This window comes from Notolepis coatsorum, assembly GCF_963971535.1.
Source record: "Notolepis coatsorum genome assembly, chromosome: 15".
NCBI lineage: Eukaryota > Metazoa > Chordata > Actinopteri > Aulopiformes > Paralepididae > Notolepis > Notolepis coatsorum.
The window spans coordinates 86,869,505-86,889,839 of NC_140179.1; the positions used below are offsets into that span (position 1 = coordinate 86,869,505).

Here is a 20,335-nt window from a genome sequence, read left to right on the forward strand (position 1 = left end):
GGGGTGGGTGGGAGAGAAATATACAGTACTGTTACCCATAGATCCTAACAGATTATATACATATGATGGGGAGGAGACTGTACATTAGGAGGGGATGGTAGAAAAAAGATACATACGGTGGGGAGAGAATATACGGTGGGGAGGAGACTGTCTACAGATACACCTGTGTGATGTTGCTACGGAGTTAAGCTAATAAACTTATACTCACAACCACAGCAGGGGACTCACGTATTGTACTGTGAAGTAACACGACAATGACAAACGTGTTGTTTCTGTTTTTCTTTTTGACATAGTTGCAGCACACGGAACAAGTTAACAACTCACCACTACAGCCCCCAGTAGCGCTGCCTAGCCAGTCTCTTCAAACGTCCTCTCCTCTCGAAACTCTCTTTTGTTAGGTGGTCCCGCTGATCCTTTTCATCTGAGAAACCCGCAGTGGGTTTTCTTTTTAGTGGCCGGCTTACTCCTTCCATTTAACCGACGCTATTATGCTAACGTTAACTAATCGGTATAGCAGCGAGTGCAAGCAGCGTGGTGGCTGTGACGTCGGTCAACAAGCAGAGTTGACGCGCGAGGATGCAAAGAAGGCGACTCGTAAAACCAAAACACACTGCAGTTTTTTATTATTTTACATGACTATTTTGTTACCCTGCCATGTGGCGGACAGACTTCTCAGACCTCGCAAATGTGTAACTCGCCCAATAGCCTGCAGCTGCAACCGCGGAGCGAGCCTCCGGAGCGAGCGGCGTAATCCTGTCTCTCGAGTCGCTGAGTGATGACTCTGCTTGGCGCGATAGTTTTTTTTTCTTCATATTTGGCGCCTCTGATTGGCAAAATTCTGTTTCAATGTGTATGCATCTACAAATCAAAATCAAAATCAAATGGACGGATCTCCCCAATCAAATTGACGGAAATCCGTCTGGAGACGGAACGCTTTAATGCATGTATATTACACACACATCAGGTGGACGGTGTAGGAATTACAACAATTTATATGAGTGTCTCACCATTTAACAGCCAGGTTCTGTACTTCTCCATTCTTATCCTCCAACAGTTTCAGAATCATCTTCACCACCTGACAACCAATCAACCAATATGGTGAACAACCAACCAATCAACCAATAAATGATGAACAATCAATCAACCAACCAATCAATAGGGTTAACAATCAATCAATCAACCAGTCAATACATTCATAAAAATCAACCCCAAATCCCTCTTAACCCATACCAGTAAAAAATAGGAGAAGAGGAGTGGAGAGAAGAGGGGAGGAGAGTAGAAAAGAAGAGGAGAAAAGGACAAGAGAATAAACGAGGAAAGGATAAGAGAAGAGGAGAGAAGAGAAGCAGAGGAGACAATAGGAAGAGATCATTGATCATACCTTCCTCTCACTGTCGTCGTCCAGCTTTATAGAATCTTTCTGCAGCTCTGACATCAGGTCGTTAGTAGCCATGAACCTGATGGTAGACAGGGGAGGGTGAGGAGAGAGGAGAGAGAGATGTTAAACATTGTGTGTCCAAACCTTTGACCGATACGCAAATTACGCATGATGCTAACTAGGGCTGTACCGAATGCTTCGAAGCTTCGATCATAATGTTGACATTCAAATTCTAAATCAACATTAGAATTTTTAATTTTTAATAAGAAAATAAAGAAAACATTTTATCTTTTTTTGTGTGTGTATTCAATCTGTTTAAACCAAGTGGGGGTTTTACTTCACAGTTGCAGTTAAAGATTAGGGCTACACTAATATTATAATATTATACTATAAGACGTCACCATCACTTTCATACCAACTAGTGGTCTGCAAGGGCCTTGAAATAAAGCCAGAGCCCTGCCCGAGCCCGTGAACTTCAGGCCCTGCCCGAAAATAAGCCCGACTGTAAATAATATTTTAAGCCCTAGCCCGCGTGAAAACCTGAAAAAAATTATTATTATTATTATTATTAAAATATATTTTTTTTTGTATTTGTTTTAAATATTCGAAACACGGTTTTATATGAACATAATAAATAAACAAAACTAAGAAGCATTTACATAGCCTGTTTCGCAATGCCGTCTCTCCCAGTGCTCGCTTATATAGACTGACTCACACATCAGCCTCGTAAAACGTATTGAAGGCTATAGAATCTTCTTTGACACACACACACACACACACACACACACACACACACACACACACACACACAACACACAATAGCCTACTCAGTCAAACAAACAAACGGAAAACAGAAATCAGATTTCGAGCAGAGCAACGTAATGAAAAATCACAACAAAACAGGTAGCGAGTCTCGACCCAGCAAATAATAACATCACTCACCATGACGTCAGCAACGCGTTGAACACCGTTAACAAAACCGGCTACATACATCCCAAGAACAAATTAAAACGTTCGCCAACTGGCTATATTCCAACACAACCAATCGAGTTGAACTTGTCCCCTGAGTTCTCCCTGCGCGCTGCAGTAATTACATCCAAATGTTTCTCTGGCGCAAAAGAGAAAGCAAATCTTAAAACGAAGGTTATCCTATAACCCTAGTTATATATATAAAAAAAAAAAAAAAACGTGATTTAAAAAAAAAAAAAAAAAAAAAAAAAAAAACTGCGGTGCCCGGGCCCGGCCGAGCCCGAATAATTTATTTAAAAAAAAAGCCCCAGGGGAGCTCCAGTAGCTCACCGCGTACCTCGAACGCTATTTCGGCGTCGGGGACAACCGTGCGCGTCACGGATCTGGGGTAGCGAGTTCGACTCCCGGACAAGCCGTACTTTCTCAGAGTGTCTTTCCCCCCATCTATACCCCCATTCAACCTGTGTCTGTCGGTCATACTTGACCAGAAAAGAAAAAGCGATAAACGCGAAAAGAACCAGCTGACTGGTCAAAGTATATATATATAAATAATAAAAAAAAAAAAAAAAAAAAAAAACCTACCCAGCCCGAACCCGCCGGGCCGGGCCGGGCCGGGCCCCGTCGGGCCTGGGCAAGGTTGCAGTGCACTAATACCAACCGTGCCCTTATTGGATTATTTATGTTGACGAAACTGATGAGTTATATTCATTAAAGAAAGTTGATTTAATAAAAGAAAAAGACTAATTTAATCAGATTAATCACTATTCAAATTGAGGATTCAGTAAATAATTTTTTTTTTATAAAAAATTAAAAATAAATCTATTTTTTTTGTAAAAAAAAAATTTATAGACATTCTAAGCTTCGTTCGAATACTTCGATCGAAGCTTCGAATGTTAAAAAATGACATTCGGTACAGCCCTAATGCTAACTTCTTGTGAAATTTAATTAAATTGCTAGGGAACAGCTTTGGCCCAACATTATTTCCTGACAGCTAGGCCTGGGACAAAATAACAGAAACAATGTATGTAGAATTCTTCATTTTTAACCTCTTAACTCATTCCCCGCCAACAACGAGTTTACTCGTTATTGGGCGCCATGCGTCGAACGCCAACAACGAGTAAACTCGTTATTTGGTCCGTTTTTATATTTTTATATTTTAATATTCTATTCAATGTCACGGACCTGTATGTTGCCGTTAAAAGGCATACTGGGACCCCGAGGGTGCATTACCAGCCAGATCCGGCTAGGTAGCAGTATCGAGAGTGCAGTAAACCCTGTTCCAGACCGTGTGTTACATTTAAATCCCTCCGGGCGCTAAATTTAGACAGAGCGGAGTAAATCACTTCATCCGACCACTTCGAAACGCATCTGGCACACTCGATCCATAAGTTGTGCCAAATTATGTCCGGGACCAGATGGACACCAATACTGGAAATCACGATCAGACAATTGGAATATTCTTTTTGGAATACCCACGGATCAGGGTTCGAAATTAACAGGGGCTTGGGGCAAAAATGCCCTAGAAAATTGACCAAATGCCCTCGAAAATCAGTTAAGGGGGGCAAGAAAAGCCCCCGACAGTTTACTAATTATATATATAATTATATATATGCTCTACAGTGCAAGCATTTCCCTCGTATTTGCCCCTAATAATGTGTGTGTGCAAACCAGAAAAATCATTTACTCGCAGTGTGCGAGACGAGTGAATATTACAAAACAGCTCCGCTGTTAATAGTTCAGAAACTGGACTGAAATTCAGTTTTTGGGTGGAACGTTTGTTGCAAGGAGGGAGGGAGGCGGGGACCGCTGCGTGTTACAGGTACTTGAGAGGTGCGAACGCAGACAGAGCGCTCTGCTTTCATCAAGCATGCATAGTGTAACATTAAGTTACACTGCTATCTTAACGTTAGCAAGCTAAGCATCTGCACGACCTGTGTAACGTTAAGTAACTTGTGTTCCGCGGGGAAAGACTGTTCCATTTGTAACACAATTTCAAAGAATAACATCCAAATCCGATCCGCGTTGCCTTCATTCCACAGCGCTGAGTGCGCAACGTATTTCATGATACTCTGGCCAGAGCCTATACTCACAAACGTTCCAGTGCCGTCTTCGGGATAATTTTAATCCAAACGTCCATTCAAAACTTGTATTATGAAATAATTCTGGGATGTCTGACTATTTCCCTATGCATTGGTGCGAGTTCAGCTGACAGTCCATAAAGTCCATGACATAAGTTCATGAGATGCTCTGTTATTTTGTTGTGTTTGAGGTGGATGTTGTTGAGTGTGTGGGGTTTTTCATGCATCAATTTGAAACAAGCCTCTTGACTGTTGGAATTAGGGATGTTAAAAATAGGTAATAATATTATTCAATATTAGACATTCATTGATCCAGAGGCAACCGGCTATTTGTCTGCTATTTGTAGATATATCAAGACAACAACACAACTTGCCCTCAGGGACAATCATATTTAATCTATTTAGATAGAGTATGTATGTATTATTTACAGATAATTGAAGGTACCTCAAAACATGAAACCAAGCCATGTCACACATTGTGTGTGTGTGTGTGTGTGTGTGTGTGTGTGTGTGTGTGTGTGTGTTACTTGAACAATTTTCACTGTGCTCCTAAATTTCTTTGTGTGCTCCTACATTTTTATTTAGATTTTATTTATTAACATTTTATTTAGGAGCACATGTGCTCCTTGGGAAAAAGGTTAGCGTAGAGCCCTATATATGGAGACATTAACATTACGTTATCAAACATAGGGACGAAGACTGTAAAAAAAAAGTGTCAACTTATGCATTACATCACGCGCAGAAGTGGGTTGTGAAAATTAGACCATGAATAGGGGTGGTTGTTAGACCCCCCTAGACATGGTCTAATTTTCACAACCCACGACTACAAGTGGTGTAATGCTTTTATACAACTGGCACATTCATCCAACCTTATTGCTATACAATAAACACACATTAATTGAAGATTTATTGAAAAAACCATCCGCCAGAAAAAGTTGTTCCCAAACAAAAAAAAAATTGCCTCCATGTGGAAGCAGCTCGGAAGTGCATCCAACTGTTCTCAGAAGGACATCCAACAAACCAACACATCCAACTGTCTCTCAACTAAGACATCCAACAAACTAACACATCCAACTGTCTCTCAACTAGGCATCCAACAAACTAACACATCCAACTGTCTCTCAACTAAGACATCCAACAAACTAACACATCCAACTGTCTCTCAACTAGGCATCCAACAAACTAACACATCCAACTTTTCTTTAGTTTTTAACCTACTTTCTATAGAACTTCATTCTTAGATGCTTCTATAGAAAGTAGGTAAAACAAATAAAAAAAGGTTCTCTTTGCCCTATAGAAAAAAAGATACATTTTTTTGTAAACCTACTTTCTATAGAAGCAGCTGCAGGGAGGTGCGCTGTTTTAAGTGAGCGTGGGTTATTGAATTGATTGATTGATTGCTAATTTTATTACTGTCCGCCTTGTTTCCAACTGGTTAAGTTTAGGCCCTCTTTCGAATTTGGTTACGGTTAGAGTTTGGAATCAGGGCTGGTGGTCTATAGCCCTACTCTAAAGACAAACTCTAACCTTAACCAACTTCGAAAGAGGGCCTAAACCAGTTGGAAACAAGGCGGACAGTAATAAAATTAGCAATCAATCAATCAATCAATTCAATAGTCCACGCTCACTTAAAACAGCGCACCTCCCAGCTGCTTCTATAGAAAGAAATTTTGCAATTAATCAATCAATCAATTCACGTGATTTTTATTTTGTTCCACAATAATAATAATAATAATACTGGATTGGATTTATATAGCGCTCTTCATGACACCCCAGTGACCCCAGAGCGCTTACAGAGTCCATTATTCGTTCATACTACAATGACTCATGACTAGGGATGGGTACCGAATTCGGTACGTTTGAGGTACCGAACCGAAACACGTCGGGACTCGGTACTACCGAGTATCGAATCAAGTGAGATACCGAGAGAGAAAAAAAAAAAAAAAAAAAAAAAAAAATTACTTTTTTTTTTTCATGTCAACGTTCACACGCACAATATATGCTTACCTAGGATTTGACTTGATTCAACAACAAAGCAGTCGGAGCAATGGCAAGCCGAAAACTGTCGAAATTGTAGTTATTTGAAGTTTGGATTTTTTTTTCACGACTGAGGTAGGTAAATTAAATTTCTTGAGACTAAAGTACCGAAAAAAGGTACCGTTGGGTACCGGTATCGGTTCAAATGTGAAAGGTACCCATCCCTACTCATGACCCATCAATTACATCATCCAACATTGTTTAAGCAACTAAGACATTCGCCGTGACAGAATCGTTTTCCATTTAGTCGTTATGACGCTATCCATTCGTAAAGATTATAGTCCGCCATCTTGTTTTTTTCTAAAGAGTCGCACGGCAGAGTGATAGTAATTCGGTTGTGGGCGGGTCCTGGGACCAAGAGTGTGGGATTATGAAAAATAACTACGTGTAAATTGACTGTTTCAGCCAATCAGAATCGAGAAATTTGCATGCCGTTGTATAAAATGTTTTATAATCTTTATGTTAATTTTCATCATAAAAATTATGTGCCCCCGAAATACAAAAAAAAGACCCAGAAAATCAATTAAGGGGGGGGGGGGGGGGGAAGCCCTTGAAAAAAAAAGTTAATTTCTAACCCTGCCCACGGTCAAAGGTAAGGACTATCTGACATCAATTTCAGCTTGATCCAACAATGTTTTCATATCGATCCAGCTGATCAGCGTCTGTAGTGTTCAACACGAACGCAGTTACTGGCCATCAAAGCATAAAAAAACTACCCCCCCCCCTTTCATGCATTCATGATGAAACATAATACCTATAATTGTAATCGGTTTGTGACTATTTAATGGGGGTCGGATGTAGTTTGTGTTTAGATACATCCACCACTGTCTGAAGCAGGTTTCCCCCCGTATCGATTGCAAGAATGTGTACTCAACTATATGTTAGTGTTAGCATAATTATCATAATTACCGACTAGTTTTACTACTGTTGACCATTACTTCTCAGGTAGACAGAGGTTATATCAGTTATGTTAACTAGTATTACTACTGTTGACTATTACTTCTCAGGTAGACAGAGGTTATATCAGTTATGTTAACTAGTATTACTACTGTTGACTAGGGATGGGTACCGAATTCGGTACTTTTGAGGTACCGAACCGAAACACGTCGGTACTACTGAGTATCGATTCAAGTGAGATACAAAAAAAAATTATAAAAAAATTACCTTTTTCTTTTCATGTCAATGTTCACACGCACAATATGCTTACCTAGGATTTGACTTGATTCAACAACAAAGCAGTCGGAGCAATGGCAAGCCGAAAACGGTCGAAATTGTAGTTATTTGAAGTTTGGATTTTCTTTTTACAACTGAGGTAGGTAAATAAAATTTCTTGGGTACCGGTATCGATTCACAGGTACCGGTACCGTATCGGTTCAAATGTGAAAGGTACCCATCCCTACGGTTGACTATTACTTCTCAGGTAGACAGAGGTTATATCAGTTATGTTAACTAGTATTACTGTTGACCATTACTTCTCAGGTAGACAGAGGTTATATCAGTTAACTAGTATTACTACTGTTGACTATTACTTCTCAGGTAGACAGAGGTTATATCAGTTATGTTAACTAGTATTACTACTGTTGACTATTACTTCTCAGGTAGACAGAGGTTATATCAGTTATGTTAACTAGTATTACTACTGTTGACCATTACTTCTCAGGTAGACAGAGGTTATATCAGTTATGTTAACTAGTATTACTACGGTTGACCATTACTTCTCAGGTAGACAGAGGTTATATCAGTTATGTTAACTAGTATTACTACTGTAACTGAGGGGTACAATTCCCTGACTGTATTACTAGATATGATACTTACTACCACTACCTTTGTACTTAATATTCGGCCACCCAGTACACGGCATAAATATATTATCATGAACACTCTCACGTAGATGAAACGGATCCAACACAAATGTACGAATTAGAAACAGGTCTTTATTGCCTACACAGCGATGGTGTGTAGAATAAACACTTAATCACTTAATTACATTTATGAATTGAAATAGTATGCACTTTTATGGCAAGGAGTATTCGTCGGTATATCAATAGATAATGTCCAATCTCTGAAGGCGCAGGTGGTAAATATACGACCTGGAATAGTTAAGGAATAACAGCAATGATACTTTAATGATTATAGGCTGGATACACTAGAGGGGGGTTAATCCGGTCGCTTGTAAGCCGACAGGAGTAGGAGGGGGGGGGGGGGGGGGTAGAATCCAGCTGCCTCGTCCGGCCAAGGGTATCCCAGGAGAACCCACTGTAGTGCCGTTCAATGCGCCGGCGATCCTTGGACCACAGATGAAAGCAGGTGGACTCTTTGTGGGCCGGCTCTCTCCGGTCCACGGGGGAGAGATGTGGAGAGACCTCGTCTTGCAGAGCGTCTCCTCACCTTGCTTCCTCTCCAGGGGGGGGGGTTCCAACACACGGTAGTGTCGGGGGTCTTTATCCATAGAATAATCAAAGTATCCAAAGCATAATCCGTGCCTGGGAAGGCGGGCTGTCGTCGGTAGAATAATCCGGTATACAGGTCCACTCGCTCGTCGGCTCTGGGGCTCCTCGGGTGCAGCTTCACATAGGGTCAACCACCCTGGGTAAGCAGCCAGTTCTCTGCCCGAAACGATGGGGTACTGACTACGGTAGTATTCTCACCGCACAAAGCACTATATATTAACAGACTATTATTAGCTTAATAGACTACGTCCAACTCGACGATATAGTGCCAAATATGACTATTCAAATATTAATATACACGATGTCTCAATACCGATGGTAGGCGAACTTGGCCTTACTCCCACACGTGGCATCGCGGGGAGGCTTTACGTCTGTGACTCTATTGGAGGGTAAGAAACTGGACTGAAAAGAAAGTCCTACTTTAGTAGCGCAGTATATATACGCACTATGAACAAATAGTCCCATTAGTGGTGCGGTAGCCAAATTCCTACGCGGAACTAGGACTTGTTCGTACATGTCGAGCGGTACGTTTGAACTGGGTCTGAGGGGTATGGCAGCCTGGCACCAAGGTCTCGACCAATAGTAGAATGGAGACTATTATGGGATGTTCAGTAGGCTAGAATGGATATTCAATGCATATTGTACAAGGAATATACAAGGGATATCAGGGAATATTAGAGAATATACAAATACAATTAAATATATATATATAAATAAATATATATATTCGGTTTAATCTGGCCCTTCACAACAACTACTGTTGACCATTACTTCTCAGGTAGACAGAGGTTATATCAGTTATGTTAACTAGTATTACTACTGTTGACTATTACTTCTCAGGTAGACAGAGGTTATATCAGTTATGTTAACTAGTATTACTGTTGACTATTACTTCCCAGGTAGACAGAGGTTATATCAGTTATGTTAACTAGTATTACTACTGTTGACTATTACTTCGTTCCCAGGTAGACAGAGGTTATATCACCCTCCTATCTCTACCCTTAAACATGTTTCTACATGCAAAGCTGCTGACACACAGACAGACTCGCTCTCTCTCTGTTAATGTTAAAATGGCTCCTTAACAACTAAAAACACACGCAACATGTTACATAAAATCATTGAACATACTAGGGCTGACCTTCAAAGCTTTTTTTGGCAATCGAAGCTTCGGGGGCGAGCTTCGATTTTAATTCGAAGCTTCGGAAAAAAATATATATATAAATATATATTAATTATAATAATTTTTTTTATCTTTTTATCTTATGTTGTGGGACTTGTACATCACTTTGGTAAACTTTGTTGTTTTTAAATGTGCTCTATAAATAAAGTGGATTGGATTAATTAATTAAGTAGCCCCTTTCGTGACTGACGCAGCCAACAAGGGGTGCAGTGGGGCTGCTCTCACAGCCAACGACATGACATAATTATTAGGGATGCACCGAATGGGAAATTCTTGGCCGAAACCGATACCGAAAATAGGAAACAGTTGGCCGAATGCCGAAAATGATTAAAATATATAATTTCTTCTTTTTTTTTAGCTACCTGATTATGGCAAAAGACATGATTATGGCATAACTTTACTTAAATAATATTAATAATCACTATTATGGGCCCATAAAACATTTATTCAGCACTTTTGAATACATACATTAATTTCAGACTGACTGCTGAAAGATTGTACAATTTAAACATTTTCTCTTAGCATACAGCAAAATGTGCATTAAAGTCAAGTGCATTTTCTTTTCTCTGTAGGATAATACAACAAAGTGCATTCAGAACAAAGCCAAGGTGCTTTAAAACTGCATAAAGACACACAGGGGGAGTATAGCTTATAGCAGACTTAATGATGTTACTGTAGTGGCTACTGTATATAATTCACGGCGTTCATACATGGAAGGACTGTTGTATTTACTACATCTCCCATGACTCTTAGCGGGGGATGACGTAGCTTACGAGAGACTGGTCAAAGAGGAATGGAAGCATTGTTAGCTAGCTTAACGCTAACGTTAGTTAAAGGTTTTTAACCCATTCTCTGCCACCACTTTGATCATCCTAAATCATCCTCTGCCAGCGCTATTTGTCTATGGAGATGTTCACCTTCTTTGCAGGGCTATAACTTTTTAAATTGTATTGCTAAATTGACATTACTATGGCCCATTCAACATCAATTATCTATCGTTCAGGATGTAGGAACGTTTTACTTTTTCATTCACACATTCATACTAAAATACCGTCTAGAATATAAATATGTTTTTATCGTTTTCTGCAGTATTTCATAGAACATGAGATATAGGTATAAATGCATATATTAGATTATCAAATGCAGTTTGATACCGATCAACATTATATTAAAAATTTCAACTGTACATGGTCCTAAACGTCATGACTGCTCATCTGCGGGTGAACGGAGGGGGGGGGGGGGGTCGTTTATAATTCAATGGCCGACGTTAAATGATTTATGTAGTATGGGTGATATATTGATCAGAGCAGTTTGTATCAAAAATGATAAAGAAAAACGCTGAAACTCACCCCAGTCTCCTCATAGCGTTGGGCGATGAGAGTGGAGCAAACAGATCCCAATTATGGGATGTTGATCGATGCGATCCATTTCCGGTTTGCATATTACTAATACACGTCCAAATCATGTTGATTATAGAGTTATGGCAAAGATCGATATCGACGGTGTCTGTATTGAGCCCCGGGACGATAAGCGAGTGGCCGGACAAAAATAGGGGACGGACCGAGCTACAATGGCCACTTCCGGTTTGGCAACTCGCCGATCGGCCACCAGGTGGCGGTATTGAAGCGTTGCAGAGTTGTGATGGCTCAGACAGCATCAGCCAAGACTCCGTGGGTGAAATATGAATACCATGACGAAAATATGAAATATTGATCTCAAAAACGCCTTACGGAGTTATTGGCAGACAACGCATGGCGGAGAAACCCGCCTTAACACGTGATTGGCGGAGAATGGGTTAACCGCGACGGGCAAATAGTAATGGCGAGGATATAAAGCATGTTAAAGACACATTTATTGGATGTGTTGCTCGCGGAGTTTACATAGAAACAGCGCGACTCCCAAGAGGAGTTAGTTATCAAGGCTGCAGAACGCAGGAAGAGCTGCCAAGCTGTTATACGTTGCGCATGCTTCCGGTATGTCTGTAGCCGCGTTTTGATTACGTCATCACAACAACACTTTAGGTTACGATTACGAACGTTACGTAACCCTGTTCTTTGACATTGTGATATATTTTCGGTGCTAAAACCCTTTCGGCCGAAAGCCGAAAGAGCCTTTTTAACCATTTTCGGCCGATAATTTTCAGTGGCCGAATATTCGGTGCATCCCTAATAATTATGTTGCACTAGGGCTGACCTTAATTTTTTTTTTTAAATCTTATGTTGTTTACTTTGTTGTTTTTAAATGTGCTCTATAAATAAAGTAGATTAGATTAATTAATTAAGTAGCCCCTTTCGTGACTGACGCAGCCAACAAGGTTTCACTCGGCTGGCCTGCCTGGGTGCAGTGGGGCTGCTCTCACAGGTAGAGCCATATGAAATACATTTTATTTTTTTCCAAATTCCATTTTATTTTTTTCCAAATTCCGTTTTTTTCGTTTTAATATTTCAGAATTCTATATTTTGCTTTGTACGCTCATTTTACCATCAGAAATAGTGTCTAATAAGTGGGAATGAATAAATGTCCACAATTTAATAAGATATAACAGTCCATTTAATAGGGCTGTCTTAAATACTTCGAAGCTTCGTTCGATGGGCATGGGATTCGAATATGAAAATAAATTTTGATTATTAAAAAATATAAAAATATAAATGATATATATATATTTTTTTGCAAAATCAACTCTGCCTCTCTTTGTTAATTACAACAAGCAATGCTGTTTGTTATTTAAGATGAGGTCGGACTCGGCACTGACAGATTTGTGTTCATTGTGCTGCTTTTATAAAGCCTCAAATGACGGCTTACAATATTTCATGAAAGCAAAGTGTTTTGTTTGTCTAAGATTTAAAAAGGTTTAAACTTTACAGCACTGACAAAGTTGAACAAAGTGCTGTACAAGTCTCACAACATTAAAAAAAAAAAAAAAAAAATATTTACATTGATTCCATTTTTATTGCTCAATTCCGCGATTCCGTCCACGATTCCGTGATCGCGGATTTCATATGGCTCTACTCACAGGCAACGACATGACATTACATAATTATGTTGCAACCTTAGTCTATCAAGCAAACAATTATATAAATATTTATATGTAGTTGCTAGAGACAAAGGCAGAATTCAACTTAATTAAGCACGTTTTATTAAGACATATTTTTATATGAACACAAATCTGTCCGACATAGTCTTAAATAACAAACGGCATTGCTTCGCTTCTTCGTCGACATGTCTGCTGGACATGTCCTTGTTGTTTTCAACACAGATAATCTCCAAGTGCTTGTTGTAGAGAGGTGGAGTCGAGGGGCCGCTTACTTTCGTTTCATTGGAATGGAGGCGGGAAGGCGCCGCTTACTTTCGTTTCATTGGAATGGAGGCACAAGATTTGAGGCAAAAAATTAAATAAAACGTATTAAAAGAAATAATTTTTTTAAATTTTTTTAAGGGAGAGAGTCTAATACTAAAAGGCCAATACCACTGTAGGTAGGTTTTGCCAGATGAGCAGTCCTAGTTAATATGTAGGCTGAACATAAAAGAAAAGGCACATTATATATTGCTATAAGTCTGACTGTTAGGGTGCAGGATCCATAATTCATGTTTCAGTTAAAGGGGCACTTCACTTCACTTCCCACACACGTCCAAAAACTTGTTAATTTCGTTTGATTGAGTGTTGTGTTTAGGGCTGACCTTCGAAGCTTTTTTTGGCAATCGAAGCTTCGGGGCCGAGCTTCGATTTTAATTCGAAGCTTCGAAAAAAAATTTTTTTTTTTTTTTTTTTTAATCTTATGTTGTGGGACTTGTACAGCACTTTCGTAAACGTTGTTGTTTTTAAATGTGCTCTATAAATAAAGTGGGTTGGATTAATTAATTAAGTAGCCCCTTTCGTGACTGACGCATCCAACAAGGTTTCACTCGGCTGTGTGATTTAATTCAAGGTGGATCGCTGTTGTCGTTTGAACAACTTCAGATTTCATGGGAACTACCAATCCCCCAAATCAAGAATGTTTAAGATGAATGAAGTAAGATTTTGATTATTTGAAATATGGCCTGTGTAGACTAAACTATGCACAGAATTATGTCAGTCTACAAGGTCCGGATTCTACATGGTCCGGCAATGTAGACCTTGTAGACTCCACTACAGACCAATTATCAGTGAATGTTCATGCATTTTTAAGAAGGGCAACTTCCACAAAAAAACAAAGAACTCACCAAAACATCTCAGTAGCACCTTATCTAAATGTTATATTTCATATATGGAGATTCATATTTATTTATGTATTGCATGCATTTCAAAATTTTATTTCCTATTTTGTTTATTCATCCCAGTATCTTTCTTTCTTATGTGTGGAATTCTACAAGGTGCGCGCACACACACACACACCTACACACACACACACACACACACTTACATTTAGTCATTTAGCTGACGCTTTTATCCAAAGCGACTTACAAGTTCTGTACGACAAGACAGCAAGAAGGGTACAACTATCAGCTGAGTAACAATGTTCATCAAAGTGTTGCATGTTACAGTGTAGGTTAGTTTATTAGGACAAGTGCATGACAGTAAGGTTAGTCACGGTTAGATTTTTTTATTTTTTTTTAATCATTTCAGATAATGGTTGAAGAAGTGAGTCTTTAGTCGACGGCGAAAGATTGGACGGGATTCGGCTGTCCTAACTGGGATGGGTAGTTCACACACACACACACACACACAAATCGAAGTAAAAAAAAAAAAAGTTGAATTTTTTTTTTGAAAAAAATTATTAATTTTTTTTTTTTTTTTTACTTCGATTTTTTTTTAAATGTTCGAAGCTTGTGCCATCGAATCGAACGTTCGAAGCTTCGAAGCATTTAAGACAGCCCTAGTTGTGTTGTGTTAATTACAGCTCTACGGTAGCATTCCCTATAAGACAAGGTATACATATTAAGTAGGGATGTCCCGATCCGATCACGTGATTTTCCGAAGATCGGGATAGGCAAAAAATAATAATAAAAAAAATAAATAAGGAATATTTTATTTATTTATTTATTTTATTCAACAAACATGACCATGTTCACGTTTTAAACTCATACTGAGGCCTTAGTTTTGGTTTTAAATTGCATATCATCATTCATTTATTTATTGTCACAGAGCAGAAGAATTTTGCCAAAACAAACCAATAGTATCCAGCTGCAGAACGGCAGACCAGCCACACTCTCAGACAAGAAAATAATAATAAATAAAAAATGTAATCCCAATTTCTCACATTACATTCACCCTGAATGTTGACGTTATCCAGGTGAAAAGTTAACTTCATTCAAGCGAGGCATTGCAATCCTTGACATAAATAATTTGATGTATAATTAAATCAAAGGAAATGTGTTTGGGTCTGAGAGTGTGGCTGGTCTGCCGTTCTGCAGCTGGATACTATTGGTTTGTTTTGGCAAAATTCTTCTGCTCTGTGTGACAATAAATGAATGAATGATGATATGCAATTTAAAACCAAAACTAAGGCCTCAGTATGAGTTTAAGACGTGAACATGGTCATGTTTGTTGAATAAAAAAAATAAAATAAAAAAAATTATAATTTTTTTTGATCGGATCGGGAAATATCGGTATTGGTAGATACTCAAAATCACATGATCGGATCGGGAGCATAAAAACGTAATCAGGACATCCCTAGTATTAAGACTTCTGTTTCACAAAAATCTGACTTCGTTTTCAGTCACCTCTTGCTGTCCAGTTCAGCACTGGACAGCGCCCAGCCACAATACAGTGCTGCTGACACAGTCCTCAGCACCCAGCCACTAGGGATGGGTACCGTTCACATTTGAACCGATACGGTACCGGTACCTGTGAATAGATACCGGTACCCAACGGTACCTTTTTTCGGTACTTTAGTCTCAAAATGTAATCTACCTACCTCAGTTGTGAAAAAAAATATCCAAACTTCAAATAACCACACTTTCGACCATTTTCGGCTTGCCATTGCCCCGACTGCTTTGTTGTTGAATCAAGTCAAATCCTAGGTAAGCGTATATTGTGCGTGTGAACGCATGAAGAAAAAAGTTGAATAATTTTTTTTTTGTGTACAAAATAAAAACTATTTTTTTTTACAGTACCGACAACAGTATCTCACGTGAATCGATACTCTGTATCGGTAAGTACCTTTAAAAGTACCGAATTCGGTACCCATCCCTACCAGCCACAAACTGCCGTTTGAATACAATAAAAATACAAATAAAACACACAGGGACTGTCGGGACAGTAAAAGGGACAGATGTTTATATATGGGACTCACTTTTAATTGACGTTTTAACTCTACATCCTCCTTCATACACACTGTAGTAGAGATGTTAAAATCAAGACGTTCACAGAGCAGCGTGTCTAATACTACACTTTTAGAAGCTATGATATTTAGCTGGTCAGACCAGCGCAGACCTTTTAGAAGCCATGATATTATCTAGCTATTCAGATATGTGCAGACATTTTAGAAGTTATGATATCTAGCTGTTCAGCCCTGTGTTAATCAATATTCCCTTTTCATGTGCAGTAAAAACTCCACAGTTTGTGCGTGAGTCAGTGCCACTCCCACCAAATGTTAATGTCGGTTATCGGTGCACCTCTACTGCCAACGTTAACTAAGCTGGCCCCAAAACAGTTAAACTAACCCTGGAGTAGCTCATAGCAGAGCAGTCCTCTGGACCAGTTAACACAGTTAAACTAACCCTGGAGCAGCTCAGTGGGAGGAATGGGAGGGCTGAGCCTAAGACTCTCCCTCTCCCCGTCTCTCTCCATGTCTCTCTCTTCTCCCTCTCTACGTTCAATGATAAGTATCCAAACATTACACTATCAACTGGATAGTTGAACTTGATAATAAATATTCACTTCATTAGCTGAAATATTTACTAAGTGTGCTATGAGCCATTCTCCCTCTGTGTGTATAAGGCCTTGTCCAGACGATGATGATTTTGGGTGTATCCGCCAAAGTATTTTATATCGTATGTACGTTTTGTCCAGACGGAACCGCGTTCTGGGAGCCTGAATACGCTATTTTCTGAGAACAGGTCCCAGAGTGAACAAATCTGAAGACGCAATAAATCAATCAATGCCACCCTTGCGTTCCCGTCTTTACAAGCCAGTGCGCATCTTTCCTTTGAACCGATGACGCGATAGCCCACCTCTCCCTTAACCCGCATGCGCATTATTAACTTTAAATACAATTACATGTATCATTGTTTACAATGAACGGGGTGGGGCTAGTCGAAAGGACTGGACACAGGGACAAGTTAATCAATCAATTAATTTAATACAACAGGTAGTTCGAGCTGTACGGTCGTGCCTACGACCGCACGATATTATATATGGCTTTGACGCGCTCTCCCTCTCCTGCCGATTAAAATCAGCAGCTCTTCCTCCTCATCGATTGCCTGTCTGCATTTGCGCATGTGAGCCGCGGTGTCTCTCTCCTCTCCTTTGGAAACGAGCGTTAGCTCAAAAGCACAGAACCGGACGACACAAGTTATTCCGCTAGTAGGGCTGCAACGATTAGTCGACATAATCGACGACGTCGATCATAAGAATTCATCAACGCAGAATTTTAGTGTCGATGAGTCATATAAAAAGTAAACAGAGAGCCGGTAACGTTAATTCAAAACTGCGCAAATGCACCACAGGAAGTGCTGGGGCAGTATCATTTCCCTTGTCTGCCATGACTGCATTCTGTGTACTAACGACAAAGAAGAAGAAAGCAGCAGCGAGGAGTGGAACCGTGATGACAGCTACTCGGATCATGGGTACGTTTTAGCTTACATGTTGGAAAACAGAATGTCTCATGGATAATGCTTGCTAAGTAGGGCTGACCTTCGAAGCTTTTTTTGGCAATCGAAGCTTCGGGGCCGAGCTTCGATTTTAATTCGAAGCTTCGAAAAAAATAAAAAATAAAAATATTTTTTTTAATATTTTTTTTTAATATTTTTTTATCTTATGTTGTGGGACTTGTACAGCACTTTCGTAAACGTTGTTTTTAAATGTGCTCTATAAATAAAGTGGGTTGGATTAATTAAGTAGCCCCTTTCGTGACTGACGCATCCAACAAGGTTTCACTCGGCTGTGTGATTTAATTCAAGGTGGATCGCTGTTGTCGTTTGAACAACTTCAGATTTCATGGGAACTACCAATCCCCCAAATCAAGAATGTTTAAGATGAATGTAAGATTTTGATTATTTGAAATATGGCCTGTGTAGACTAAACTATGCACAGAATTATGTCAGTCTACAAGGTCCGGATTCTACATGGTCCGGCAATGTAGACCTTGTAGACTCCACTACAGACCAATTATCAGTGAATGTTCATGCATTTCTAAGAAGGGCAACTTCCACAAAAAAACAAAGAACTCACCAAAACATCTCAGTAGCACCTTATCTAAATGTTATATTTCATATATGGAGATTCATATTTATTTATGTATTGCATGCATTTCTACATTTTATTTCCTATTTTGTTTATTCATCCCAGTATCTTTCTTTCTTATGTGTGGAATTCTACAAGGTGCGCGCACACACACACACACCTACACACGCACACGCACACACACACACACACACACTAGGGCTGCACGATTTTGGGAAATAATCTAATTGCGATTATTCTGACAGATATTGCGATTGCGATTTGCGATGAGATTATAACATATTTAAAAAAAGAATTACAAGAAGAATGTTGCTGCTTTCTGTAGTCGGGTCCCAACTGCAAAATTACTGTATTACCCTGTATTATACACTTTTACTATCATGTAGACTATTCTGCTTTGTGTTTACATGTGATGTATTGTATACATGCACATTTATTATGTTCTTGTGTGATGTATCGCACATTTTATTGCTGTGTGATGTATTGCAAATGTTATTGCTGTCATCTTGGCCAGGTCTACCTTGCAAAGGAGATCGTGTATCTCAATGGGACTTCCTGGTTAAATTTATAAAAAAAAAAAAAAAAAAAAAAAATGTATTGCAGGCTTGGCGATTTGATAATTGCATCATTCCAAATCGCGATTTCGATTAAAAAACAATTAATCGTGCAGCCCTAACACACACACACACACACACACACTTACATTTAGTCATTTAGCTCAGTGGTTCCCAAAGTCGGGGTCGCGACCCAAAGGTGGGCCGCGAGCAGCCACGGGTGGGCCGCGAGATGATTAAAAAAAAATAAAAATAAATATTTTTTTTATTTTTTATTTTTTTTGTTTATTTATTTATTTTAATTTTTGTCAGGCCACTGAACTTAGAAGCAGGCCAGGACAGTGTTTCTAGTTGTATTCTAAAATTCTATTCTATTGTATTCTAAAATGTGACTATATGGTTTTATATTAACTTAATAAATAAACAAAAACGAAAAATCTACTTATTTCAACGAACATTTCAAACTAAATAACAGATTATGCACATAAAACGCTAAAAACAACCGAAGCAACAATAGTATTTTAATGAGGCTATTATTATTATCATTATTATTTTGCAACAAGTTAGCCCTCTCATAAATAGCACATATAAATGAATAACTAACTTGAACTAACTTAAAAGGATTGAAGTGATATTTGGCTTAAAAAATCGGTCACATGGAAAAAAAGAAAAGAAAAAAAAAAAGCCTGACGATGTCCATTGGGCCGCGGCTCTCTGACGCCTTATTTTCTGGGCCCTGGCCTGAAAAGTTTGGGAACCCCTGATTTAGCTGACGCTTTTATCCAAAGCGACTTACAAGTTCTGTACGACAAGACAGCAAGAAGGGTACAACTCTATCAGCTGAGTAACAATGTTCATCAAAGTGTTGCGTGTTACAGTGTAGGTTAGTTTATTAGGACAAGTGTAAGGTTAGTCACGGTTAGATTTTTTTTTTTTTTTTTTTTTTATCATTTCAGATAATGGTTGAAGAAGTGAGTCTTTAGTCGACGGCGAAAGATTGGACGGGATTCGGCTGTCCTAACTGGGATGGGTAGTTCACACACACACACACAAATCGAAGTAAAAAAAAAAAGTTTTTTTTTTTTTTCTTTTTTTTAACTTCGATTTTTTTTTTAATGTTCGAAGCTTGTGCCATCGAATCGAACGTTCGAAGCTTCGAAGCATTTAAGACAGCCCTATTGCTAAGCGAACGCTATTTCAGTTAATATGTTGTTGCTTGAGGCTGCGTGTCCACTGTCCACCAACTACTATGTAATGTCGTTAGCTAACGCTAAACAGCACCAAGCTTACAGCCTACTAGAGCTTG

The 20,335-nt window shown here is 39.1% G+C and overlaps 1 protein-coding gene across 1 annotated transcript in view; it reads right to left on the minus strand.

Moving 5' to 3' along the window:
• The window catches only part of cand1 (cullin-associated and neddylation-dissociated 1), an 80,860-nt gene that overhangs the window by 52,654 nt on the left and 7,871 nt on the right, over window positions 1–20,335 (minus strand). The window contains exons 2-3 of the mRNA XM_084330078.1: window positions 1,382–1,457; window positions 1,008–1,075 (exon numbers count right to left, since the gene is read on the minus strand). Of these exons, the coding sequence (XP_084186204.1) occupies window positions 1,008–1,075; window positions 1,382–1,457 (144 nt within the window). The remainder of the gene's footprint in view (window positions 1–1,007; window positions 1,076–1,381; window positions 1,458–20,335) is intronic.